At 41.8% G+C, this 27,956-nt stretch overlaps 1 protein-coding gene across 1 annotated transcript in view; it reads right to left on the bottom strand.

Annotated features, from left to right (window-relative positions):
* LOC126469208 (regulator of G-protein signaling 11) overlaps positions 1 to 27,956 on the bottom strand; it is a 183,045-nt gene that overhangs the window by 115,793 nt on the left and 39,296 nt on the right. Inside the window, exons 3-4 of the mRNA XM_050096618.1 lie at positions 24,771 to 24,880; positions 6,114 to 6,230 (exon numbers count right to left, since the gene is read on the bottom strand). Coding sequence (XP_049952575.1) covers positions 6,114 to 6,230; positions 24,771 to 24,880 — 227 coding nt within the window. The remainder of the gene's footprint in view (positions 1 to 6,113; positions 6,231 to 24,770; positions 24,881 to 27,956) is intronic.

Below are 27,956 nucleotides of genomic sequence, written 5' to 3'. Positions count from 1 at the left end.
ACGTGTTGAGCAATTCGGCGGTACGTCCACCCGGCCTCCCGCATGCCCACTATACACCCTCGCTCAAAGTCCGTCAACTGCACATACGGTTCACGTCCACGCTGTCGCGGCATGCTACCAGTGTTAAAGACTGCGATGGAGCTCCGTATGCCACGGCAAACTGGCTGACACTGACGGCGGCGGTGCACAAATGCTGCGCAGCTAGCGCCATTCGACGGCCAACACCGCGGTTCCTGGTGTGTCCGCTATGCCGTGCGTGTGATTATTGCTTGTACAGCCATCTCGCAGTGTCCGGAGCAAGTATGGTGGGTCTGACACACCGGTGTCAATGTGTTCTTTTTTCCATTTCCAGGAGTGTATACAAGTAACACCCAGCCACGAATTTCCAAAATCTAAACGGTTCATCCGATTTCGTCGATCGATGTGTCTTTAGAAAGCTATTAGTGTAAACCCAGTCTTCAAGAAGGGTCGTCCAGCAGATGCGCAAAACTATAGACCTATATCTCTGACATCGATCTGTTGTAGAATTTTAGAACGTGTTTTGTTGCTCGCGTATCATGTCATTTCTGGAAACCCAGAATCTACTCTGTAGGAATTAACATGGATTCCGGAAACAGCGACCGTGTGAGACCAAACTCGCTTTATTTGTTCATGAGACCCAGAAAATATTAGATACAGGCTCACAGGTAGATGCCATTTTCCTTGACTTCCGGAAGGCGTTCGATGCAGTTCCGCACTGTCGGCTGATAAGCAAAAGTAAGAGCCTACGGAATATCAGACCAACTGTGTGGCTGGATTGAATAGTTTTAGCAAACAGAACACAGCATGTTGTTCTCAATGGAGAGACGTCTACAGACGTTAAAGTAACCTCTGGTGTGCCACAGCGGAGTGTTATGGGACCATTGCTTTTCACAGTATATATAAATGACCTAGTAGATAGTGTCGGAAGTTCCATGCGGACTTTCACGGATGATGCTGTAGTATACAGAGAAGTTGCAGCATTAGAAAATTGCAGCGAAATGGAGGAAGATCTGCAGCGGATAGGCGTTTGGTGCAGGGAGTGGCAACTAACCCTTAACATAGACAAATGTAATGTATTGCGAATACATAGAAAGAAGGATCCTTTATTGTATGATTATATGATAGCGGAACAAACACTGGTAGCAGTTACTTCTGTAAAATATCTGGAAGTATGCATACGGAACAATTTAAAGTGGAATGATCATATAAAAGTAATTGTTGGTAAGGCGGGTGCCACGTTGAGATTCATTGGGAGAGTCCTTAGAAAATGTAGCCCAACAACAAAGGAGGTGGCTTACAAAACACTCTTTCGACCTATACTTGAGTATTGCTCATCAGTGTGGGATCCGTATCAGGTCAGGTTGACATAGGAGATAGAGAAGATCCAAAGAAGAGCGGCGCGTTTGGTCACAGGTTTATTTGGTAACCGTGATAGCGTTACGGAGATGTTTAGCAAACTCAAGTGGTAGACTCTGCAAGAGAGGCGCTCTGCATCGCGGTGTAGCTTGCTGTCCAGGTTTCGAGAGGGTTCGTTTCTGGATGAGGTATCGAATATATTGCTTTCCTCTACTTATACATCCCGAGGAGATGACGAATGTATAATTAGAGAGATTCGAGCGCGCACGGAGGCTTTCCGGCAGTCGTTCTTCCCGCGAACCATACGCGACTGGAACAGGAAAGGGAGGTAATGACAGTGGCACGTAAAGTGCCCTCCGCCACATACCGTTGGGTGGCTTGCGGAGTATAAATGTATATGTAGATGTAAATTGGTGTGAATTACAGGCATGTAATTTAAATAGTACATGAGTTATTAAGGGTCAAAGTGGCCGATTACTATTGATCGCGTCAGGCCATAAGTACTCCACAGTTACACGAAAAAACGAAAGCAGCATGCTTGTAAATATATTTATTCGTTTATGTATTTGTTTATATCCGATATATACTATTCATGAACAAATTGGTCAAATAATTACTGTGTTTTAGAAGGCACAGAGACATTAAGCTACTGGCCTACTTTGTTTCTGTTCCTTTGATATATGTTAATTTCATTTATTTATGCATTTAATAATGTGTGTTAGAGAGTTTTTATGGTCCAGCCATAGGAATATTTATTTAATTTCAAGTTATTTAAAATTAAATCCAGTATTTCGTATGTGTTTCAGTATGTTTGTGAGTGCATTGGCTTGGAGACATGGTGGGAGCGCTTTAGCCAATCATAGCGTTCGTTACTTCGATAGGCGACGACAGAAGTCAGTGGAGGGACTGTATGGAAATTGGGGAGGAGCATCATTTCCATAAAGGACACGAGGAGTACTGAACAGGACGGCGTGACGGACGGTCGCACAGGACACGGAGAGTGTTGGACGGGGAGGCGCGATGGATGGTCGCGGGAAATACTTGGAGAGTGGAGCAGTTTGCGCGTGGTCGCGGGAGATAGAAACATTTCGTAGTGCCGACTTGTGCATTTGTGAGATTTCGGTGGCTTCTGCAGTGATACGTAGTATGCGTTTAGACGTGAATATCTCGCGAGCTATGCTGTCGTTCATAACTAATTATGTGTAGTGGGAATCTATTGTGTCCCTGTTATTAAACTTATATTTTATTTAATTGCAGAGCCATCGACACCAATAAGTGTTTTGCAGTAATAAACGGCATTCTTAAAGGTACTTCTGCTATCGTACTCATCATTTAAAGTTGTTAAAAATAGTACCTGCAGATTTTATTTGCCAGCCGCGGTGGCCGTGCGGTTCTAGGAGCTTCAGTCCGGAACCGCGTGACTGCTACGGCCGCAGGTTCGAATCCTGCCTCGGGCTTGGATGTGTGTGATGTGCTTAGGTTAGTTAGGTTTAAGTAGTTCTAAGTTCTAGGGGACTGATGACCTAAGATGTTAAGTCCCATAGTGCTCAGAGCCATTTGAAAGATTTTATTTAATTGAAATCTTTCATTTGTAACTTTCTATGTTACATTCAAAATTAGCAACTGCCGAGTGATAGGAATCTTTGACCATTAGATTCATGTGTATATTTATATTTTTAACATTTTTATGCAGCGACAGCAACTGATATTGTTTATATAAGAATATACAGCCTGCAACTGTAGGCTGTATATTCTTATGTATATTTATATTATATACTGTAGACTCAGCTGTATTTGGCTTGTAATGCGCCAAATACATATCCCAGCCCCGAGACAATGAAACCAGCCAAAACCTTTAATATTTCAACTCTGAGTCTGAGGGTACGTAGTTCAAGGCCACATTTTTTTTATTTTGAAAGCCCGCACTCTTTATCATCATCTTCCGTTAGGCGGCGAGGAACGCAGTGGGCACGTAACTTTGAGTACCACAACTGGTGGACGAATGTGACAGCACTGCCAACAGACACGTCCAGCCGAGCAGCGAGTTGTTTGATTGCGATCCGTTGAGCACCACGTTGCAACATTGCAATAGTCATAGCTGTGAGGATAAACTTGCATGCTGGAGATCGGGGAAGTTTGCGCGACCATGTTGCGATGATGACAGACATCTCACCTAACGACTCTCCGTGCTTTTGTTGACAGCCAAGTCTCCATACATACTCTGGAAACGCCTATGAATATCTGGTATGTTCTGGTTTTCCTTCGAAAGAAATTCAGTGACAACTCTCTGCTTGGAACACACATCTGTTACAGATAACATTTTGAAGGCTGTGTAAAGCGCTCAGTCTCAGTCTTAATGTACACTACTGGCCATTAAAATTGCTACACCAAGAAGAAATGCGGATGATAAACGGGTATTCATTGGACAAATATATTATACTAGAACTGACAGGTGATTAAATTTTCACGCAATTTGGGTGCATAGATCCTGAGAAATCAGTACCCAGAACAACCATCTCTGGCCGTAATAACGGCCTTGATACGCCTGGGCATTGAGTCAAACAGAGCTTGGATGGCGTGTACAGGTACAGCTGCCCATGCAGCTTCAACACGATACCACAGTTCATCAAGAGTAGTGACTGGCGTATTGTGACGAGCCAGTTGCTCGGCCACCATTGACCAGACGTTTTCATTTGGTGAGAGATCTGGAGAATGTGCTGGTCAGGGCAGCAGTCGAACATTTTCTGTATCCAGAAAGGCCCGTACAGGACCTGCAACATGCGGTCGTGCGTTATCCTGCTGAAAAGTAGGGTTTCGCAGGGATAGAATGAAGGGTAGAGCGATGGGTCGTAACACATCTGAAATGTAACGTCCAATGTTCAAAGTGCCGTCAATGCGGACAAGAGTTGACCGAGACGTGTAACCAATGGCACCCCGTACCATCACGCCGGGTGATACGCCAGTATGGCGATGACGAATACACGCTTCCAATGTGCGTTCACGGCGATGTCGCCAAACACGGATGCGACCATCATGATGCTGTAAACAGAACCAAGATTCGTCCGAAAAAAAATGACGTTTTGCCATTCGTGCAACCAAGTTCGTCGTTGAGTACACCATCGTAGGCGCTGCTGTCTGTGATGCAGCGTCAAGGGTAGCCGCAGCCATGGTCTCCCAGCTGATAGTCCTTGCTGCTGGAAATGTCGTCGGACTGTTCGTGCAGATGGTTGTTGTCTTGCAAACGTCACCATCTGTTGACTCGGGGATCGAGACGTGACTGCACGATCCGTTACAGCCATGCGGATAAGATGCCTGTCATCTCGACAAGGCCGTTGAGATGCAGCACGGCGTTCCGTATTACCCTCCTGAACCCATCGATTCCATATTCTGCTAATAGTCGTTGGCTCTCGACCAACGCGAGCAGCAATGTCGCGATACGATAAATCGCAATCGCGATAGGCTACAATCAGACCTTTATCAAAGTCGGTAACGTGATGGTACGCATTTCTCCTCCTTACAGGAAGCATCACAACAACGTTTCACCAGGCAACACTGGTCAACTGCTGTTTGTGTATGAGAAATCGGTTGGAAACTTTGCTCATGTCAGCACTTTGTAGGTGTCGCCACCGGCGCCAACTTTGTATGAATGCTCTGAAAAATTAATCATTTGCGTATCACAGCATCTTCTTCCTGTCGCTTAAATTTCGCATCTGTAGCACAACATCTTCGTGGTGTAGCAATTTTAATGGCGAGTAGAGTAATACACGAATGTTACGAAGTATGTTTGCAATGGGTAGACTACGAGATGATGATGATGTTGCTCATACATTCGCTACGCAAGCTGTAACTTCCGCCACAGTGTGCCACACTTTAATGTCGATATTTAAAATAAAATAATTTAATCAGAGGCAACTTACGTAATTAGTATTACAGTAAACAGTGATAATAGTAATGGTCTTTTAAGCATTCTTTAATTTTGTGAACATGTCGGAATCCTTTAAGATGGGTAATTACCTCCAAAGCTGGGAATCACTCTATTTCTGACAAGATATTTTGTTTTCTCACATGCGCACCGAAGTGGTCTGTGTAGCACAACAAAATATTAGATATTTCAGAATATTTTTTTAAACGTATTATGAAATTGTAGGCTGGCAATGGAAAGGAAAGCGTTTCTGAGGAAGATAAATTTGTTAACATCAATATAGATTTAGGTGTCAGGAAGTCTTTTCTGAAAGTATTTGTGTGGGGTGTAGCCATGTATGGAAGTGCAAAATGAACGATAAACAGTTTAGGCAAGAAGAGTATAGAAGCTTTCGAAATGTGGTGCTACAGAAGAATGCTGAAGATTAGATGGGTAGATCACGTTACTAATGAGGAGGTACTGAACTGAATTGGGGAGAAGAGGAACTTGTGGCACAGCTTGACTAGAAGAAGGGATCGGTTGGTAGGACATGTTCTGAGGCACCAAGGGATCACCAATTTAGTATTGGAGGGCAGCGTGGAGGGTAAAAATCGTAGAGGGAGACCAAGACTTGAATATACTAAGCAAATCCAGAAGGATGTAGGCTGCAGTAGTTACTTGGAGATGATGAAGCTTGCACAAAATAGAGTAGCATGGAGAACTGCATCAAACCAGCCTCTGGACTGAAGGCCACAACAACAAAATTACGAAATTGTGTTAGTAAAAGTGTCTCGCTAATGATTTTAGGAGGCTCGAATCGAAGGCAGACACTTACCAGCTCGTAGTCTTCGAGCCCGTGGCGCTGCTTGTTGCGTAGTGTGCGTTTGGCCAGGTAGATGGCGTACTCCACGTTGTCCGGCATGCGGTGTTGCCAAGGCCAGTAGTAGGGGGTCTGCAACAGACAACACGTGGCTAGCCGCACACCAGCTACAAGCTGAACAGTGATTTCACAAAAGTTCTACTTCACTCTTTACCGTAAATGTGGCGTTTAATCATTGAAAAGCGGAGTTAGTTAAAAAGTGGACTGATGTACAATCACAGAACTCATGCAGTATAGCTAAGTTTAAAAATCGAACTACTCTTAAGTGAGCATATGCATGTGTAATTATTTCTCTGTTTGAAACAGTTTATTTAATTATTTATGCTTTAAGAGTCGCAAGAAAATAAGTGAGCTTACAGCAGCGGTCGCGTTATTTATATTATTTTGAGATGATCATACATGTATTACAGCCAGTTTAATATTGTGAATATTTTTAGTCTTAATGTGCGATTTAAGATGTGTACTGTTGCGAACATCCTTTAGACGAATGACTATGTAACACATTCAAGAGAGTGCCAGTTGCATATAGAAGTTGGTATGAGCACGTAATTTAGTTCCTTAGTGTTGTACTAACAGCTTTTTTCTTTCATATCATTTGATTACGACTTTCCAGGAAATCTAAACAGATATGTATGACATTAGGGTGACCAAAAGCTGGAAAATAAAAATGTTTATTTTCAACACAGACATTGTGTTTCACGTACGTAGTCTACATGCAAGGAGACAGTTATTGAACTATATGAAATTAAATCGTCATAATTTCTGAACGGTTTGCGTTAGGACGTCCAAACTGAACGGTTGGCCGTGGGGCACGATGGGAATTAGTATGCGCATGCGCATTGTTTGGTTTAGCGACGTGCCCTGCTTTCTTCTGGGTGGGTTCATCAATAAGGGACTGAGAAACCACATTTCGCGATCGAGAAGTCTCTTCACACTCAACGGGTAACTGTCTGGTGTACAATGTCTAGTCACGGACTAATTGGTGCGATATTCCTTGATGGCACTGTCACTGTGACTACCGAACGGTACGTGAAGGTTTTGTAAGATGATTTCATCCCCATTATCCAGAGTGACCCTGATTTAGATAAGATGCGGTTCATGCATCGACCCCATCGAAGCAGGAGTGTGTGTGTTTGTTGTACTGGAGGAGCACTCTGGGACCGCAACCTGGCTCTGGGTAGCCAGAGGTGACTGGCGTGGGCCTCGATTGGCCGCCATATTCTCCGGCTCTGAACACATGCCACTCCTTTTTGTGGGACTAAAGATAAGGTGTACAGCAATAACACCAGAACCATTGCTGAGCTGAAAACAGCCATTCAGGATGTCATCGACAACATCGATGTTCCGGCACTCCACCGGGTCATGCAGAATTTCGCTAATCGTCTGCGCCACGTCATCGCCAATGATGGCAGGCATATTGAAAATGCCGTAACCTAAATCCGAATATCTGCAGTGACGCATATATTTGTGAAAAGAACACTGGCCCACTGTCCGGCCGTCCAGGTGGCATGCTGAAGTCTCCATTTTAGACGTTCCCTTCTGTAAAGACACGCCAGAGGTAAACAGACAGCAGGTCTCCAACAATAAATGCAACTCTACTGGAGCCTTCCGTACACCGTTTGCCTCGGTGCAACACGTTCAGGGGATACTGCGAGGTCAGATGCGAGCTGCAATGCAGTAACACGGCAGTACTGTCGTGTCGTTACAGCCAAATAACGGTCCTCTCTTTCTGCTGTCACACATGGTCGACCCTGTCCTCGTCTCCGGGATAAAGTTTAGATCTCTCTGTCGCCTCATCCAAGAAATTAAGCCATCGGGCCACATCAGTTTCCGTCTATCCTGCTTTCATTCTCCCTATGGCCCTCCACAGCAGAGAGTTTATAGGCCACACCGCACTGTCTGTGACTGTGTACACAGCGACTGTGGATGTGCGACTACCCGGCAAACACTACTGCGTTTGATAAGTGCCCAGACGTCATCGTTGGCGTGGCTGTCCGTTGATCGCAACACCATCTTCTGTGCAGAACACGATCGTAACGACATCTGTTGACGTTTTGTATGATTATATCGTGAGTTAGCAGAGGACGAGGAAATAGCAGTTTGTTGATTTAATTTTGGACGCCAGTGTATTTCGAAACCCTTGCGATTGGGCTTGTCCCATCAGAATGATGTACATGACCAAAGTCTTGTCCTGATTCAACAGAATGATCCGAACATAGATCTTGGTCTCTTCTCTTTCAGAACAATACGTAAACTCACCAACATACCAATAATTTCGCTTAATTTAGATACTTTTTATCCTTTTCTGAATATTTAACGTAGGTAATAGTGTACAGGTCCCGAAAAGAAGTCATTACTTTACCAACATACAGAAGATTTTAGACTTCTTGGAACATTTACACCGTTAACAACTGTTTTGCAATGCCGTTTTGGCTATGAGGTGCCAAGGTGCACCCATTTTTCACCCTTAATTACACCAAGATGTCAAATGACTTTCGGATTAAGCTAAATTACGCGCTGTCTTAACTTCACCTACAGCACTTTTAAAATATCTTACAATAAGCTCAGTGTTTTCGGTCTGTTGCAATCCTTTGTTAGTAAAATATGTTCTAGTGTGGACATCTGAACATTAGTTACGTTAACAATCCAAAAATAAAAGTTATGTCCTTATCCTAGGATGAGTATTTTATGTGAAGATTTACTGCCTTTATGCAATAGTTATTTAAGGCAAATCCGACCACACTCTATTGGTTATGAACTGTAGATTAAAACAGAAGAGCCGGCCGCGGTGGTCTAGAGGTTCTGGCGTTGCAGTCCGGAACCGCGGGACTGCTACGGTCGCAGGTTCGATCCTGCCTCGGGCATGGGTGTGTGTGATGTCCTTAGGTTAGTTAGGTTTAAGTAGTTCTAAGTTCTAGGGGACTTATGACCTAAGATGTTGAGTCCCATAGTGCTCAGAGCCATAAAACAGAAGAATTGCTAATGGTGTGGGCAGGGATTATGTTTATCTCTCGAACTCCTCTTCATGAAATTGTACAGGTGAATCAGCAAGATTTAACTGTTGTCAGGTACCGTGAGGAGATATTGATATTTCATGCGCGAGTTGTTGCGAGGTGCTATGGGCTCATACTTCGTATTGATGGATGATTATGCTTGACATCGTAGAGCCCGGTTGTTTGATGTTTTTTTTGTTAAAGGAAGATATTGCACACAAGGCGTGGCCTGCTCGCTCTCCCGATTTGAGTCCCATAGAGCATATCTGGAATGCGCTAGGGAGACGGGTTACATTACGTCAGCATCCACCAACCACTCTCCAAGACTTGTGAGCAGCTCTGCAGGAAGAATGGGCGTTGTTCCCTCAACATAAGATTGATGAAGTCATTCACAACATGTCCCGCCACTTTCAGGTCTCTATTCGTGTCAGAGGTGGTCACATTAAGCAGCTGTCATAATGTGTGTACAAATCCGTTAAGTTGGAAAAAAATGAAGAACATTTTTGTCTGCCATTATGTATGTTGCAGTTGATTGCGTATTGTACACTTTACATTGTTTCTATTTTACTACCACCTGTTGATACTGTTGTGTGGCAAAATAAACCCAAACTTGCAAAATTTCCGTGTGTTGTTTTAATTTTCGACACCAGTGTAGTTTCCCACTGCATCATTCGATGAAACAACAGGATAAAATAAGGTACATTCAAGGAATTATGATCATGGCATAGCCGAAATCATCATCCATATTACTGACATGCGGCGCGCAAAATCCAGCCACAAATTGTACAAGAGACAAGGCCGCTGTACGGAGAGTATCTTGAGAGCCCCCAAGAAGTTCCACCCAGTTTCCGTATAAATTTGTTCTGGTATTTAACTTGTCTGAAAATTACGTGAGGTGAGTTGTGAATGACAGCGAACGATCGAGTGTGTTTTCGAGATACTTAAGGTCAGGGTTGTCCTTAACTGCTTTGTACAGAAGGTGACTACTAGCGGCTGGTTTGCTAAACGGTTGTTGGGGTGGAAAACAATCACTCCGGTTTTTTTCTGATTAGGTCAAGACAAGTCTAATAGTATGAATCATAGGCCTTAATTTGAGGAACAAATTTCTGAGAATGTATGTTTGGAGCACAATATTGTATGGTAGTGAAACATGGACTGTGGGAAAAGCGGAACAGAAGAGAATCGAAGCATTTGGGATGTGCTGCTACAGAGAAATGTTGAAAATTAGGTAGACTGATAAGGTAAGGAATGAGGAGGTTTTGCGCAGAACCGGAAAGGAACATGTAGAAAACTCTGACAAGGAGAAGGGACAGGATTATACGACATTAGGGGATGAGTTCCATGGTACTAGAGGGCCAGTACAGGGGAAAAAAACTGTAGAGGAAAAAAGAGATTGGAATATATCTAGCAAATGCACAGAGGTTGAAATTGCAAGTGCCACTTTGAGATGAAGAGGTTGGCACAGCAGAGGAATTCATGTCAGGCCGCATCAAACCACCAGAAGACTGATGAAAAAAAAACTGTCTGCTACGTGCTTCCTACAGTTTCTGGCATGTCCCTTATGTGCAGACTGAACAACAGTGCGACAATGACAGATCCTAGAGCAGGACGGCTAAAAGTCAACACAAACGGCAACCGATACAGGCAGCCTTTATGTAGATTAATAATTGATTTTGTTGTTATCGATTATTGGAAACTTGTCTTTTTTCATATCTTGTGGTTCAATGCTTAAAATTTTATGATAATGCAGTAGGGAAATATAAGTAAGTGAGAAGCTTTGGAATTGCCGACACGACGAGAATGAAAGCAAATTGTGTGGACGTGCTCTAGATGTTAATGGACGTCCCCAGCATCAAAGCTAGTCGCTAGCTGAATCACAGACGTTCACAACCTAAAATGTTACTGTTGTTAAAAGTGTTAATAACGCTCTTCCATTGTCTTTTAGTAGTTATGGCTCTAGTGAAGAATTGGTTTTCAGAGTAGTTGAGCTTTTGATCGGGAGTCGATTCAATAGGTTAGTCTATCATGCTAGGTCACTTAAATTGTTGCGAGAAAATAAGCTTATTGTGGTCAAAGGAGCACAATCCGCTCTATTTGTTGATCAGTTCCTACTAAAACTACTTTCCTGGCCAGATTCCAGCTTGTAGTGGGACGAGAAGGTTCCTCAATAGCTCTCTTGGTCAGCGCAAAGGATAAGCGGATCTTAACAGGTAAGTGTAGCTGTTAAATATTTTCTTGTTTGCGGATTGTAAGGTGTTTGTTTATACTGTGTCTAAAAACGATGTTGTTTTCCCTACGTTACATGAGCGACGATGCGGCAGTCTGCATCTACACAGTGAGCCGTAAGAGTTTCTGGTCAACTTCACAATACGCTCGACGGAAACGGGGAAGAAGATGGTCGCTTGCGCATCGACTCCTGACTGCGAGCATTCTTGGGAAAAAAAGGAAAATTGTGGGGAGTTAAGACTGTTGTGATACAATATAATGAATATCACTAGTCGTCATTACTTACGTTAAGTGATTCACGTTGTACGAGTAGAGTGACATAAAATTATCACGAAATGTGAGAAGTTTCTATGAAAAGTTTTTATTTGATTTAAAAAAATGTTTCGTGAAATATTTGAATCTACTATGAGGTAAAAAGATTTTACCCAACTGTGAAAAATTTATGGAAAAGTAAAGTCAATTCGTTCGCTATACAGTTAACAACGAGCAGCATTTTTAAGATTTGTCGCACTTCATTTATAGTGAAGTTAGCTCTTACTACTGCAGTCCATGAAAACAGATTGCAGTGGAATATTTATTTGATTGACATTTCAATTTGGAAGTGACATAGTAAGTGGAAATTGGAGAGATTATGTATGATAATTTTGACATTTTTTTTTGTAAACACGAACTAGTAACGTTAGACCTAAAGAGAGCGTAACCTTGCCTCACCCCCTCACCCCTTTTCAATCCAGTTAGGAAGGAAACCTCTGGCGAGTTTAGCGAACGAAAATGTTTGTGAAAATGGGATATTAATTAGTTTAACTCAAATGGACTTTGACAACATGTAGAGCGAACGAAGATTAAAGCGGAGAAACGTATGTATCGTGATGTGCTACAATAACATGAGATACATCTACTGTAATTACGAACGCGTATTGATTTTGCAAATTCGCTGTCAAAGGTAAATACAGGTTTGGAGGTAGTCACAGCAACTAGAGATACAGGTGAAAATACGACTGAAATTAACATCACCATACTAAGCTGACACGTTTATACCTGCCCACACAGAAAATGCAAAAAAAAAAAAAAAAAAAAACACCGAATATGTATAATTTAGATAAAAATTTCTTCGGAGCTAGTGGGTTGGTTGGTTGATTGATTGATCCGGGAGCAGGGGACCAAACAGCGAGGTCATCAGTCCCATCGGATTGGGGAAGTCGGCTGTGCCATTTCAAAGCAACCATCCCGGCATTTGCCTGAAGAAATTTAGTGAAATCACGGAAAACCTAAGTCAGGATGGCCGGACGCGTGTTCGAACCATCGTCCCCCGGAATGCGAGTCCAGTGTGCTGACGACTGTGCCAGCTCGCACGGTAGCAGCTAGTGGACGGCAGCCTAATGTCGGTTTGAACTGCTATCGAAAGAGCACTGCAGTGCGTTGCACGTAACTGCTGCTCGACGTATTGAGCACAAGCCACTACAGAAAATGTACCGCTACGTTTCGCAAAAACCGTAATCGACTGTTATTTCCGAAGTATTAGAAAATGCAGTAAACGAATCATTGGAGGAGCAAAATCAGAGTGGTCATTAGTTGATCTTTGAGTCAACAATGACTCGAACGAACTGTGTAGACGTTTGACAGGGAGTAGCGTTTGATCGGTAGTATTTTCGGTCATTATCCGGTTTGAGGCAGCTATCCAATGGCAAAATATTATCCAGTGAAACATTTTACTATTTCTTTTTTCATGTTTGATATGTTACGGATAGTTTGAATTAAGTTCTGAGAAAGACTCAATCGCAAAGTGACAGTGAAACGAAGGCTACTAAACTGTTCATTGGATAGTTATAGAGTTATTATGTGACATCATTAATAGTAAATGGAACCTAGAAACAGTCAAATTACCTTTTTCTCTAGTGATACTGAAGAACTATAGACGAAATAGAGATTTATTTGCAACTGAAGTGGATGAGACTTGTTAGTGAAATTTTTAACAGATACGGCGAACAGAGTCGAGCTCGAATGCAGTGAATGTACACTTTAAAAATGTGATCTCGCAATTCAGAATTAAAATATAACTTTCACCTCTATCTTCTAGTCAGACGTAATAATACGCAGAAAACAAGGGGCTATGAGACGGTCCTAATAGCTATAAAGTTCAGAGACACAAAAAGGGTGAATTATCATGTAAATGTCAGAGTAATTACAAACTCATAATTAATTCTGAAATTACGGAAAATAATATAAAACACGTAGTCAGTCATAAATTAATGAGCAACATTCGGTAAAGCGAAAGCAAACAGAGTTAATTAAATTTCTTTTGGATTTATAAATGAATCTTATTAGCAAACAACCACAACTGGTGCGAGTTCTCTCTGAATGGAGAGGAATAACTTCGGTGAGTTTTTTTCCGTAGTTTGGTAATAAAGAAAGGATTTATTCCGTAAATGTCTGCTTTTCATAATTCTAGGTCTTTACTACTTGAGAAGAAGATTTAGTTACTACTGAACTATGGTACTGTAAATAGAAAATCTTTTCGTTGGCGAAATTCGTTAGTGATACACACTGGGACGGCAGACGTTATTGGATAGCGATATGCACATATACGGATGGCGATCGTATCGGCAAACACAAGTTAGGAAAGGTCATAGATGTCATTTGTACGAGGACAGTTCAATAAGTAATGCAACACATTTTTTTTCTCGGCCAATTTTGGTTGAAAAAACCGGAAATTTCTTGTGGAATATTTTCAAACATTCCCGCTTCGTCTCGTATAGTTTCATTGACTTCCGACAGGTGGCAGCGCTGTACGGAGCTGTTAAAATGGCGTCTGTAACGGATGTGCGTTGCAAACAACGGGCAGTGATCGAGTTTCTTTTGGCGGAAAACCAGGGCATCTCAGATATTCATAGGCGCTTGCAGAATGTCTACGGTGATCTGGCAGTGGACAAAAGCACGGTGAGTCGTTGGGCAAAGCGTGTGTCATCATCGCCGCAAGGTCAAGCAAGACTGTCTGATCTCCCGCGTGCGGGCCGGCCGTGCACAGCTGTGACTCCTGCAATGCCGGAGCGTGCGAACACACTTGTTCGAGATGATCGACGGATACCATCAAACAACTCAGTGCTCAACTTGACATCTCTGTTGGTGGTGCTGTCACAATTGTTCACCAGTTGGGATATTCAAAGGTTTGTTCCCGCTGGGTCCCTCGTTGTCTAACCGAACACCATAAAGAGCAAAGGAGAACCATCTGTGCGGAATTGCTTGCTCGTCATGTGGCTGAGGGTGACAATTTCTTGTCAAAGATTGTTACAGGCGATGAAACATGGGTTCATCACTTCGAACCTGAAACAAAACGGCAATCAATGGAGTGGCGCCACACCCACTCCCCTACCAAGAAAAAGTTTAAAGCCATACCCTCAGCCGGTAAAGTCATGGTTACAGTCTTATGGGACGCTGAAGGGGTTATTCTTTTCGATGTCCTTCCTCATGGTCAAACGATCAACTCTGAAGAGTATTGTGCTTCTCTTCAGAAATTGAAGAAACGGCTTCAGCGTGTTCGTAGGCACAAAAATCTGAACGAACTTCTCCTTCTTCATGACAACGCAAGACCTCACACAAGTCTTCGCACCCGAGAGGAGCTCACAAAACTTCAGTGGACTGTTCTTCCTGATGCACCCTACAGCCCCGATCTCGCACCGTCGGATTTCCATGTGTTTGGCCCAATGAAGGACGCAATCCGTGGGAGGCACTACGCGGATGATGAAGAAGTTACTGATGCAGTACGACGTTGGCTCCGACATCGACCAGTGGAATGGTACCGTGCAGGCATACAGGCCCTCATTTCAAGGTGGCGTAAGGCCGTAGCATTGAATGGAGATTACGTTGAAAAATAGTGTTGTGTAGCTAAAATATTGGGGAATAACCTGGTGTATTTCAATGCTGAATAAAAAAACCCTGTTTCAGAAAAAAAAGTGTTGCATTACTTATTGAACTGCCATCGTACTTAGATGATTCATGTGCAAAGGTTTCAGACGTGATTATGGCAGCACGACGGAAATTAAAAGTCTCTGAACTCGGAATGGTTGTTGGAGATAGTCGCATGCGACATTCCCCTTCGAAAATAGTTAGGGAATTAAATATTCCGGAATCTACAGTCTCAAGAGTGTACTGGGAATACCTGATTTCAGGCATTAACTCTCATCACGGACAGCGCAGTGAACTACGATCTTCGTTTAACCACCGAGGTCAACAGCGTTTGAGAAGAATTGTCAGAGCTGAAAGCCAAGCAACACTACGTGAAATGACAGCTGAAATCAATGTGGGACCTACGACGAACGTCTCCGTTAAGACAGTCTGGCGAAATCTGGCGTCAATGGGCTATAGCTGCAGACGACTAACGCGAGTGCCTTTTCTAACAGCACGACATCGCCTCCAGCGCCTCTCATGGGCTCGTGACCATATCGGTTGGACCCTAGACGACTGGAAAACCGTGGCCTGGTCAGATGAGTCCCGATTTCAGTTGGTATCAGCTGATGGTAGCGCTCGAGTGTGGTACAGACCCCGCGGAGGCAAGGGCGCAGGTTGTCAACAAGGCACTGTGCAAACTAGTGGTGGTTCCATAACGGTGTAGGCTGCGTTTACATCGCATGGACTAATTCCTGGTAATTTTCGGCTACTTAGAGACCATTTGCAGCCATTCATGGACTATATGGGCTATAGCTGCAGACGACTAACGCGAGTGCCTTTTCTAACAGCACGACATCACCTCCAGCGCCTCTCATGGGCTCGTGACCAACGATGAATGTTTTGTGGATGACATTGCGCCATATCACTGGGCATCAGTTGTTCGCGACTGTTTTGAAGAACATTCTCGACAGTTCGAGAGAATGATTTGACCACCCAGATCGTCCGACACGAATCCAATTGAATATTTATGAAACATAATTGAGAGGTCAGTTCGTGCACAAAATCCTGCGCCGGCAACACCTTCGCAAGTATGGAGGGCACCAAATACAGCACGGTTCACTTGTTGAGTCCACGCCACGTCGATTTCCTGCACTGCGCCGGCTAAAAGAAGAAGTGACGCAATATTGGGAGGCATCCCATGACTTTCGTCAGCTTGGTGTATAAGCCAGATATTAATATTAGCTTACCGGACTTACGATCGATAAGATTTTGACTCTGTGCAGCATTTGAATTTCTTCTGCAAAGGAATCTTCTTTCTTTAAAAAGCTCTTTTATGTAAAATTATAATAATGGATATAAATAAGAATGATACCAACATTTACTTATAGTGATTAGCATAATTTAAACAGTGTTATGGTATGATCGCTCAGGTTTTTAGTTGTTGTTACCATATTCTGCACAGCATTCCGAAGAGCAACCCAGCCGTCTTTTTCAGGTAATGCGAGTTTTACTATTATCTGTACTCGCTGACTGGACTTCAGTTGCGCCCTTTGATTATCTTTTGTTTTACGGAGCACCCTCCGTGAAACGACAACTCCCTCAGCGTTTTCCAACTCTGATGGATGTGATTGTCAGCGAGATTTTAGTAAACGGAGTGCCGACCCCAATTGTTATTTAAAAAATTGGAATTTCCATCCTTGTTTATTAGGTTTTCTGACGTCTTTATTTCGATAAAGTACTTAATTATGCTATCCCGAAACGTGACGTTTGCATTGTGGTACTGGTCTCTTGGTAATTCATTTCATGATTACATTCGAGACGGTGCTCTGCGACAACTGGTTTGCTTGTTTGTTTTAGACGGGTACGTCGCTGATGTTCCTTGCATCTCTCCACGACTGTCCTAATAGTCTGTCCAACGTAAGACATAGCACATTTGCATGCAATGCGATACGCACCCAATTTCGGAGACTTGGATCGTCTTTACATTACAAGCAATACTTTTTATCTTAGCTCAAGCTAGCGAAATGCACTAGACGCCATGTTTGCGTAGGAGTTACCGATATTTCCGGATATTGGGCCAGCATAAGGCAGACAAGCGATTTTTGACTTACCTTCATGGGTTTCAGTCTCAGCTTCTTTCTCAGGCGTTCTTAACTTTGGCTGCATCTCCCATTCAGTATGAAACTTAAGAGTATCCATTCGTTCGGAACATCAACTGCCGGTGTTGTAATTCTCTGGCGAAGCTGTCTTTCTCTAAACGTGTTCGAGCTCTATGAGCCATAGTCTTTAGTACAGAGTTTTGTGATGGGTCGAGGTGTAGAGGCAGTCAGTTGTCGTAGTTTTTCTATACACACTGTCAATCAGGGATCTTTCCGGTCTTCTCTCAACTAACACGTCGAGGAACAGTAGTTGACCTTTTTTCTCCACCTCCATCGTGACTTTTTATTACGACGGATAGAGTTTAAATATTCCAGGAACTCTCTTCCACAGAGCTCGAGCACTCGAGACTGAAACCGAGGAAGATAACCCAAAAATCCCTTATATCTGCCTTATGCTGGCTCAAGAGCCGAAAAGATCGGCAGACTCCTACGGAAACATGGCGTCTAGTGTATTCCGCTCGCTTCAGCTAAGACATAAAGTGTTCCCTGTAATGTTAAAGACGTTCCAAGTCTCCGACACTGGGTGTGTATCACATTCCATGCGAATGTGTGATGTCTTACGTGGTGCAGACTATCATAACAGTCGAGGAGAGATGCAAGGAACAAATAAGCAAATCAGCTGTCGCTGAGAACCGCCTCGAATGTAATCATGAAACGAAATACGACGAGACCAGTATCACGGTGAAAACGCCACTTTTCTGGGACAGCATAATTAAGTAGTTTATCCAAATAAAGATGACAGAAAATCTAATAAACTAGGATGGAGATTCCAATTTTTTAAATAACAATTGGGGCCCGGCACTCCATTTATCAAAATCTCGCTGACAATAGCATCCATCAGGGTTGGAAAACGTTGAGAGAGTAGTCGTTTCACGAAGCGCGCTCCGTAAAACAAAAAATCATCAAAGGGCGCAGTTGTAATCCAGTCAGCGAGTACAGCACCTGAAGAAGACGACTGAGTCGCTCGTCGGAATGTTGCGCAGAATATGCAAACAACAACTTGGCTGAACACCTGAAAACTCACTATTGCTACTAGTGTAGCATTCACGTAACTGTAATCAGGTTAATTTATTTTTTTAAAAAGTTGTTTTTAGTTGATCTATTGTTAGCGTGATTAGACGTCTTGTCCATCTCAAGTTGGCTACATATGCATAGAGATAATTTTATGTATTGCTCTCATGTGTAGAAAAAAAAAGTTGAGTAGCGTCAGGGTATACTTTGGGTCAGTACAACTTGCACTCCCTGTCATACTTTTAACGCCCCCGATGCGAGCATAAGCTAGAGATTTTAGTTCTGAATGACCGAGGTTTCCCGGTTTTTATTTGTTTTCGGTTATAAGAGATACATTTTTTTCTTTTTTCTAATAACCGTGTAAAAAAATCGGAATATCGGTTAGCCCTAGCGGAGGTGCTAATGTTTTAGTTATTAAATAAATCTTTTTTTTTATCAAAAAAGTAATTTTTATTCGTAAAATTTGCATTGCTTTGAAATAATGCGTTTTTATAGCAAATGCGAATAGCTGACAGTGCTGTTTTAATAACAATGCCGACAGAAACGAACAAGAAACACAAGGCATAAGAAGTGATGCTACATTGCTGAGACGATAATGTTCCTGTCACCATGAGGCGTGGCCAATTAAATGGTATGCGTTACGAGCAGTGTGCAAGATGGTGCCTTTTGGTATACAGGGTAGTTTCTCACTGTGGTCGCCGGACATCCGTTGTATATCAAAATTATACCAACCCTAGTCTGCAAGCGACGTAGCGAAGAAATTCAATGCTTCATTTGCTTTAGATATTTACAATTTGTCTCCCATTAAATGGAATAATAAAACGACGAACGAAATTATATTAAAGGTAAGAAATTAAAAAGTTAGTAACAGTTCATTTACAATAATGATAGTCTCCTTCGATCATTATCGTAGATAATAAAAAGAGACTTAAATGTCTCAGGAAAACATTTAATTATAAGTTCATTTACAGTTAACAATAAAAACAGAAGGTACAGGGTCTGCTGTCTGTGCGTACCTTTATTTGCGTGCCTTTATTTGCTTGAAGCCATCGAAAATGGACAAATTAACACGAAAAATATAGTTCTTCAACCTCAGTTGTCAATCTATACTAAATACTCGTAATGCCCAAATAGTGGCATGGTCCCAGATTACAACATCAGTTTCGGGCAGAGTTTCAAAAAATTAAAATCGTTAGGAGAATGGTGGTGATTTTTTTTAACATTCAACCACTTATCACTTTTCGACAAAAGCAGCTACTGATGGACTGACTAAGTTTTCTTTTATATCCTTATTTGAATTAATATTTTGATTGTACGTATTTTGAAACTGAGGTGGTCAAAATGTTTCAATCTCTGTTTATACGAAATATTTGTAATAAAAAACTCAAAATTGTTTGTTTCAGAAACCGATTGTTTTGAGCGTTTTCTTCAGTCGCGTTAGACTGGCGTGAAAAAAAAAAGCGGATAAAACAGAAAACCGGTTGTTTCAGTGATAACCGCCTAGCCGCCGACAGTAAATGAGGTCATCCCAGGTGAGCTAAACGATAGATGGAAGTGGCGTTAGCAGTCTCTCTTTAAGGATGAGGCTACGGCCGAAAGTGTGGTCCAAATTATTTAGACGGGTAAGAAACTTTAGATAAACTACACAGTGTCGTTCTCATCTGCTGAACTCGATAGTTACGGCAAGCACCTTCAGTTAATCACGAAAATGGTAATAAATGACGCAATAGTGATACGAAGGTAGTTCAGGGGGGGGAAATGAGCATTTTGATTGGATCTTTTGTGACAACTTTCTTGCGAGGTAGAGCAGAGCTGTTTCGAGCGGCATGAATGACTGTCTATCTAATATGGAAGGAGAAGGGTGTGTTTAAGTTTGAGCACATGAGCGAAAAATCATACGCTCTTAGTCATTTGGGCAGTGTAGGTTTGCACGTTGATCTGTTGGTTTCATGTTGTGATACTGTAGTAATCCTTCTGATAGTTAAATTGACTGAATATATTTATCATTATCAATATATATATCATTCAGTTCAAGAGCATGTGTCTGTCCAGCTATGACGACTTTTTCCTTGTGGCTGATTGTACCCAACTCTTAGTTGATCGAAATCATCATCATTTCCTTGGGCCTTTGTCCCACTTCAATGCGGGGTCGGCCTTGTGCTGTCGCCACCCTGTAACCCCCACCCCCCAGAACAGATTGAGTGTACCCCAGCTGCCTGCAGTTAATGTTAAGTTGTGAAATAGTGAAAACGTTTTAAAACTCCTGCGAGTCGTGTAACAGAGGCGGGACGTGGGGACCAGCCCAGTATTCACCTAGTGGGATGTGGAAAACCGCCTAAAAACCACATCCAGGCTGGCTGGCACACTGGCCCTCGTCGTTAATCCGTCAGGCTGATTCGATCTGGGGCCGGTGCGCCTACCCGAGTCCAGGAAGCAGCGCATTAGCGCTCTCGGCTACCCTGGCGGGTGGTTAGCTGATCGAAATCATAAATGTATTTTGTTTTCAAACGATATTCACATTTTTGGGTACAACCCAGTGGAGATCTTCCAAAGAACCTAATATGAGTATCTGAATAGTTCTAGTTCTAGTTCCCTATAGCTGCATCGCAAAACTCGATTTTGTTGTACCACCAACCCATTTCTCAGATTAGACTCGATTTTGTTGTACCACCAAAACATTTCTTAGAATAGACCCCACATAACTTTCTGTTTGTCATCCTCAACAAATTTTCGTCGAATGACGGGGATATCTGTGCTTTGGATATTATAAAGAAGGGGAAACAAATTTCTGGTTTGGGGATAGATAATTAAAACGTGTAACCTTCGTGAACCAAACGCAATGAAGTCAATGGAGATTAATTTGACAAACAAACGCTTGCTTTTGAAAATAGGCATATGGTTTCAAACAAGCTTTCAGTTCAAGCCCCTTAACTCGAAAACTGGGTCTGAAGAGATAAGAATGCAATGTCTTTACATTAGTTTCACTTTTCGCAGTAATTACATCATTTCGTCTTCCAGAGTCGCTCACCATTCTTAATAAGGGGACGGATAATTTTGACCACGCCTATGAAGAAGGATTTCTTCCACATACATATTGTAAAATGAAAAGGAGACCGGTATGCATCGTCATTGTTCCTTTTAGGGATTTCCTACGCTTATACCTGAAGCTATCAGTAATCTGTCATAAATAGTCGTCATGATGGGAATGGAATGATATTTTCGTTGCTGTAAGGCCTAACGTGTGGTTTGACAGCCATCTCTGTCATTACAATGACTCCATTTATCAACGTAGCTAGCGAGGCTTTATCGAATGACCTACCTGTGATTCAATGGGTACAATTAAGCGCTTAACACACAGTATGTAAACTGTATAAGCTGCCAAAAAAATGCTGCCAGTGGAACACAAGTAATTGATTTAAAATATCTAGTAACATGTTAGTCCGTTTCCTACGGTTGTCCCAGAAGAAAACAGTTAATCTGAGCCAATATTTTTGGAAATGTAGACACTGGACAGTGGACGCGGCTTAGACGTGACTTGTGTAAACATTATGCAAAGTAGACAGGGAGAATTCAGTACCATGTATTAAAACACTACGGTGTGCCTGTTCCGCACCCTCTCCAAAAACAGTGGAGACTTACGTAAGCAATCGGTTCGTGTTATTTATCGCTGCGCGTATTGCCATCCTGAGCGTGAGCCGCAAACACATAGACAACTACGGCCTGCGTGGTTGAGTCATTGTAATACGTCGATCGTCGACAGTCGTCGAATGGCCTGTGGAGACGTTATTGTATTGTAGCTCTGTTAAACATTAGAATGTAAGAGAGATTTACTATCGCTGAACTACGCAATATTCTTTTAATTAGTAGCGAAGCAAAAGGTGTTGCCTGGGCAGCAATACGAATTTATCGAGGGCACTTCCCACGGCGAAGACTTCATGCACGATCAACATTTGTTGCTGTTCACCAACGATATATATCATCATAAATCTCTACTTTTACTAGATTATTTTGCAGTTCATTTGTAACATAGTGCAGTATTTATCTTTACCTTTTTACGTTTAATTCTGTATGCAAAACCTATTGTCTGTTTTGATGTGCTTTCATTTTATTGTTTAATAAATAATGACAGAATACCACTTACAAGTGCGTATTTAATGCGCCTAGATTGAGAGGTACTGGCTCTTCACTGCCCCGCGTAGAAGATGTAAGTAGGCTGTTTAGGTTTTTATATTGGTAACGCCACGTAGCGCTCTGTATGAAAATCACTGGCTGTGCTGTGAGCAGTCTGTGGCTGGCTGGCATTGTTGTAATATTCGCTATAGTAGTGTTGTGCAGTTGCATGTGAACAGCGCATAGCGTTGCACAGTCGGTGAGCCGCCAGCAGTGGTGGATGTGGGAAGAGAGATGGCGGAGTTTTGAGAGCGGATGATCTGGACCGGTGTCCATCAGAGAGAGTAAATTTGTAATACTGGATGCCATGAACTGATATATATGTATATTATGACTTTTGAACACTATTAAGGTAAATACATTGTTTGTTTTGTATCAAAATCTTTCATTTCTTAATTATGCCTATCAGTAGTTAGTGACTTCAGTAGTTAGAATCTTTTATTTAGCTGGCAGTATTGGCGCTCGCTGTATTGCTTTAGTTCGAGTAACGAAGATTTTTGTGAGGTAAGTGATTCGTGAAAGGTATAGGTTATTGTTAGTCAGGGCCATTTTTTGTAGGGATTATTGAAAGTCAGATTGCGTTGCGATTAAAATATTGTGTGTCAGTTTATTGATGATCTGAATAAGTAAAGAGAGAAATGTCTGTGCACGTTCAGATTTGCTCAGCTGTTTGAAAACCAAGTAACGTAAGGGGTTTATCAGCACAATCATTCATAAATTTTGCTAAGGGGAGGCTTCAAAGACAGAGGATCATAAGGCGAAGAACGTACATTGGAAGCTGAGGAACAAATTCTGGACCGCTACCACGAAAATCCTACCTCTAGAGTACTTACTAGAAGCATCGCCCACCAAGTGGTTGTATCGCACTCTGTCGTTCATCGCACACTGAAACAGGAGTGTCTGCTGCCTTACCACATTCAACGCGTACTAGCTTTGGAAGAGCAAGATTTCTTTCCACGACGAGAATTCTGAGTGTTAGAAAGTGCTGAACATGATTTTGTAAACGAAATATTCGTCATAGATGAAGCGTGTTTCACTCGCGATGGAATAACAGATTTCCATAACATACACGCTTGGAGGGTACACAGTCCGCGCCAAGTAGCAGCAACACATGTTCAGCGCCGCTTTTCCGTAAATCCATGGACGGGTATAATCAATGATTCCATTATTGAGCCTTAAGTTTTGCCTGCACGACTGACTGGTAACAATTAACGAACCTTTTTAGGAGAAAGATTGCTACCAACTTTATTAGAGGATACTCTGTTAGCATATGTCATAACATGTGGTTCTCCATACCACATTGGTCACAGATTATGAAGATTTTTGAATAAACGATTTCCAGGACGATGAATAGGACGTTTTGGACCATGCTGATGGCCAACTCGCAGTCGTGATTTAAATCAGCTGGAGTCTTACTTTTGAAGCCATTTGAAGGAACTTATCTGTGCTCAGCTAGTAAATAATGTGGAGGAACTTAAGCAGAGATTTTCAATGCTGACACTACCATAGAGGCAAATGTGTATGTGTGTGAACTAGTGAGACGAAACTGGGTTCGCCATGATGAAACCATGTACACGTCGTCTATCATTATAGAAATACGACACTGTTCGTGATCGCGACAAGAATAATCATTGTTTCTGTAGTTTTATTTACCGAATCTGTCTGGAAAAGACACAGTGATATAAAGTTATTATTATTATTATTACTGTAACAGAAAACACTACGCTGGATCTGGTATTTTAAGACTAGTTGGATACTTCCAAAGCGCCTAGGATTGCGTGACAAACCGATGGACAATGTGCACAAACCCATAAAAGTAGCATTTCATAGCTGGTAGATGGATATTTTATCAATGCCAGTAGTTTTCAAGTGTCCACTAATATCTTTTGGCTCTCTTCTCGACGTGACAAGAACTACCGAGGCCACTTTGCTGGTTTGCTCCCAGTCGCTACGTGGTTCCTCCTATCTGATAAGTTTTTCCAGTTGTTTCTCGTCGCTTCACTTGGGATGGCAAAGATAATGACCCACACTTTCTTTTTTTGCACGGTTGTGTCTGGCTTTATTATTATTATGTCGTATCCATTTGCTACTAAAACTTCCAGGTTTTCAAGGTAAAAAAATGAAAATAACTCGTTATGAAGAGAGCTAAAATAATGAGCACCACTTACCTGGAAACGATAGAGGGAGCTGTCGTCCTTTACAATCAAATTTTTGGAGTCGCTGACAGGGAAGTAGTATCCGTACTGGCAGAGTTGATTGGCTAAGTGGACCGCCTCAGCTGAAACAACACACGCTAGATTAGAACGAAGCTAAAATAAGTGAATTCAGCTCACAGCTAGCGCGGAGCTGCAGTTTGCAATCAGCGCGAGACGGCAATAGGAATAGGGTCGAAAGGACATTTCACAGTGTATTTGGTACGGTGCCAAGAATATTATAGCTACTTATTTATGGCGGAGGCGAAATTTACGACTTCCGCCAGCACTCATTTAGGCCCACATCGGATGCAGAGCGGTACGACTCAGGCGAAATGCAACAGCATGCGCGCAGCACCGGCTGCTCGCGGCATATTCGGGAGCTACGGCGTCAGGAAGCACTCTTAATCAGATTCTGGCGACGCTACTTTCCGTCTCAGCAAACTGACCAACCTGTGAAATGCACGAGTGAGAAGATGAATTTAAGCTGCGATGTCGTATATAGAAAAGTGAAGCTATGTGAAGGTACCATTCAATATCTGGTGGTACAGATCGTCGTGCAACACAGTGAATCGAGAGTCAGAGAGGTTGTAAAGTTTTCATATGTTTGCTGCCGCTGTAAATTATTTCGCCTTTACTGTACTGGGACAAAGATAAATGAGCGCGCTGTATAAGTAGTAGATAAGATCCTTGACTCTGTGTTCAATGTAATCTGTGGTGCGCTTGGCCGCTAGTCAATTTTGTTGCACCGAGGCATTCTTATTGCAGGCATAATAGCGAGCTGATAAATTTAACAGAGGGAGATCTGATATTTGTGAATCTAGGAGAAATTATCTGGAGAATTTTATTACGGAGATGAAAACTTGTTTTTAATGAAATTTTCTTGAATGTATAGATGGAGAAGATTTTTGGAGGAATATTTCAAGGCAAGTAACGCACGCGCAAGAATGAAATGTTTGTTTTGTCAGAATTAATAACCGAAGGAAATCTTTGTCCCTTAGATAATGAATAATATTCATGATTAATGTTAATTTGATCTCTTTGTTTTCGTTATATCACAAATAACGTAACTGGTTTAAATGTCTGTAATTTCTGTAATGAACGAATTTCGTAGTTGTTAAGAGTCTTCTTATGTTGTACAGTGTTTTTTTGATGACAATAAGAGTTTAATTCTTCAAGAACGGTTTTCTTTAAAGTACAACTCTCCTCCATCATTCTTAGTAAAGTTGTAAATATTTTGTCGTGTGTGCATTGCACCTTATGCCACACGTAGCCACAGATCGTTTCTGACAAGCAAAGAAAAATTTAGTAGTGAGTAGATTATTTTTCTTTAGCTGCTCCAATTGCTGATTTCAGTTTGTTTTCGAGAACATCGGACACAGATTAGCTTGATGAACAAGAAGTAAGTTAGTTTTCTTTCAAGCCAGATCTCAATTTTCAAACAGCAGGTACTCAGAATTTTCAGATAGCGTGCTAAGTAAGCAGATTAATTTACATTGAACAATGACGGTAATCTTAAACGGTTATTTTCTTCGGAGCTGAGCAGTATTTTATTTTGTGGATATTTCAAGTCAGGCATTGCACTTCATGTTACTAACTTTCATAACGTACTTCAGTATTGAGTTTCAGTTAAATCGTTTTCACTGAGTACACAATTAGTTTCTGTTGGGATTTCGTTAGATTCATCTTCATAATTTCAAATTAATCACTTCACTAAGGTTACAGTCTTCTATCACGACACTATTCACAAGCGCAACACAAGGCCAACCAACAGTCATTATTGCTCAGCGGGTAATACGATACTGTATTCTGCGGACTGTAAGACGCACTTTAATTTTTCAGCATTTTTTAAAATAACGTTTTTACCTTTTTATTGTTAGACTGCAAAGCCAGACTAAAAAAAATCTTAGTTTATAAAACCGAACTGACCTTTAAAATTCCTGAAAATCGTCATCTGAGCTTTCTTCTGCTTCTCCTTCTTCTTCTTCCTTGTAGTTGTCATTGTTGTCCTCTTCATATATACGAATAATCGTCACTGCCATCGAAAGAGTTACTTATGCCGCAATTCTTTAAATATTTAACAATAATGTCTTCTCTCATTCTAAACCACGACTGCTTTATCCACTGACACACTTATTTGATTGTAGATGGTTTTGAAGCTCGCTCGGGCGTAAATTCACTTTGGGTTTTGTCCATCATCCATTTGTTCCATTCCTCTCTGACATACACTTTAAATAGTTTATTTATCAAGACATCAAGAGGTTGCAATTGTGAAGTAGGTCCTCTCGCAATAACAGCGAGCTCTTTATTACTTTCTCAATTTCTCTTTCACAGAGTTTTTCAGATGGGTACTACACTGATCTGGCACAAGAAGAGAACTCTTCTTCAATAAAGCAGCTTTACTTCTCTCCCACACTCTATTAATCCGTGTTTGTTTCAAAAGGTTTTGGCATTGTTCTGCGTTTGAAAATGATCACTGGATTAAGCTTATTACCGCCAGAATGACATGAAAGGACAACAGTGTAGAGATTTTTTTTTTTTTCTTTTTGATGTCCAGTTGTTTTTATAGTTAACAGTTCTAGCACCTTTGATGACAACAGTTCTGTTACTCGGCACATAAAATATCAGTGTAGTTTCGTCCATATTCGCTATTTGGCTTAGTTACACACCGGTTGTCTTTCGACGTTGAATAATAAAGCGATGGGAAGATAATATTTTCGCTCATACTCTTGTGGCATTTTCTGTGGTATTTTGGTTTTGGTTCGCTTGCTAAATCTAAGACCTTTCATAAACCTGTAGCAGCAACCAAGTACACTTTTAAAGTCTGTTAAGTTCCATTGTAGCGCTAGCATACGAGCGTGCATTTGAACCATTTTTGTATTAATTCCAGTGCCATTTCGAGTGTGTCCTTGAATCCATTTCAATACGTCATCTGGATTTGGCCATTTTACATTCAGTCCTCTACTTGGACATTTAGTCTTCCTCTTTTCTTTTCAGTTCTTGTTTACTAGCTCACGAAGCGCGAACGGTTTTTTATGTTGGTGGAGGGCCGAAACGCCGCTCAGCTGTTCTGTTTCCATATTCTTCTGCATATGCTGTTACTTTAGATTTATAGCCCGCATCGTAGGAATACCTCTTATTGTTTTTCCATTAAGAAACTAG

This window comes from Schistocerca serialis, chromosome 1 (genome assembly GCF_023864345.2).
Source record: "Schistocerca serialis cubense isolate TAMUIC-IGC-003099 chromosome 1, iqSchSeri2.2, whole genome shotgun sequence".
NCBI classification, from domain to species: Eukaryota; Metazoa; Arthropoda; class Insecta; order Orthoptera; family Acrididae; genus Schistocerca; species Schistocerca serialis.
Note: the sequence above shows the minus strand (reverse complement) of the source record. Positions and strands in the feature narration are given on the sequence as shown.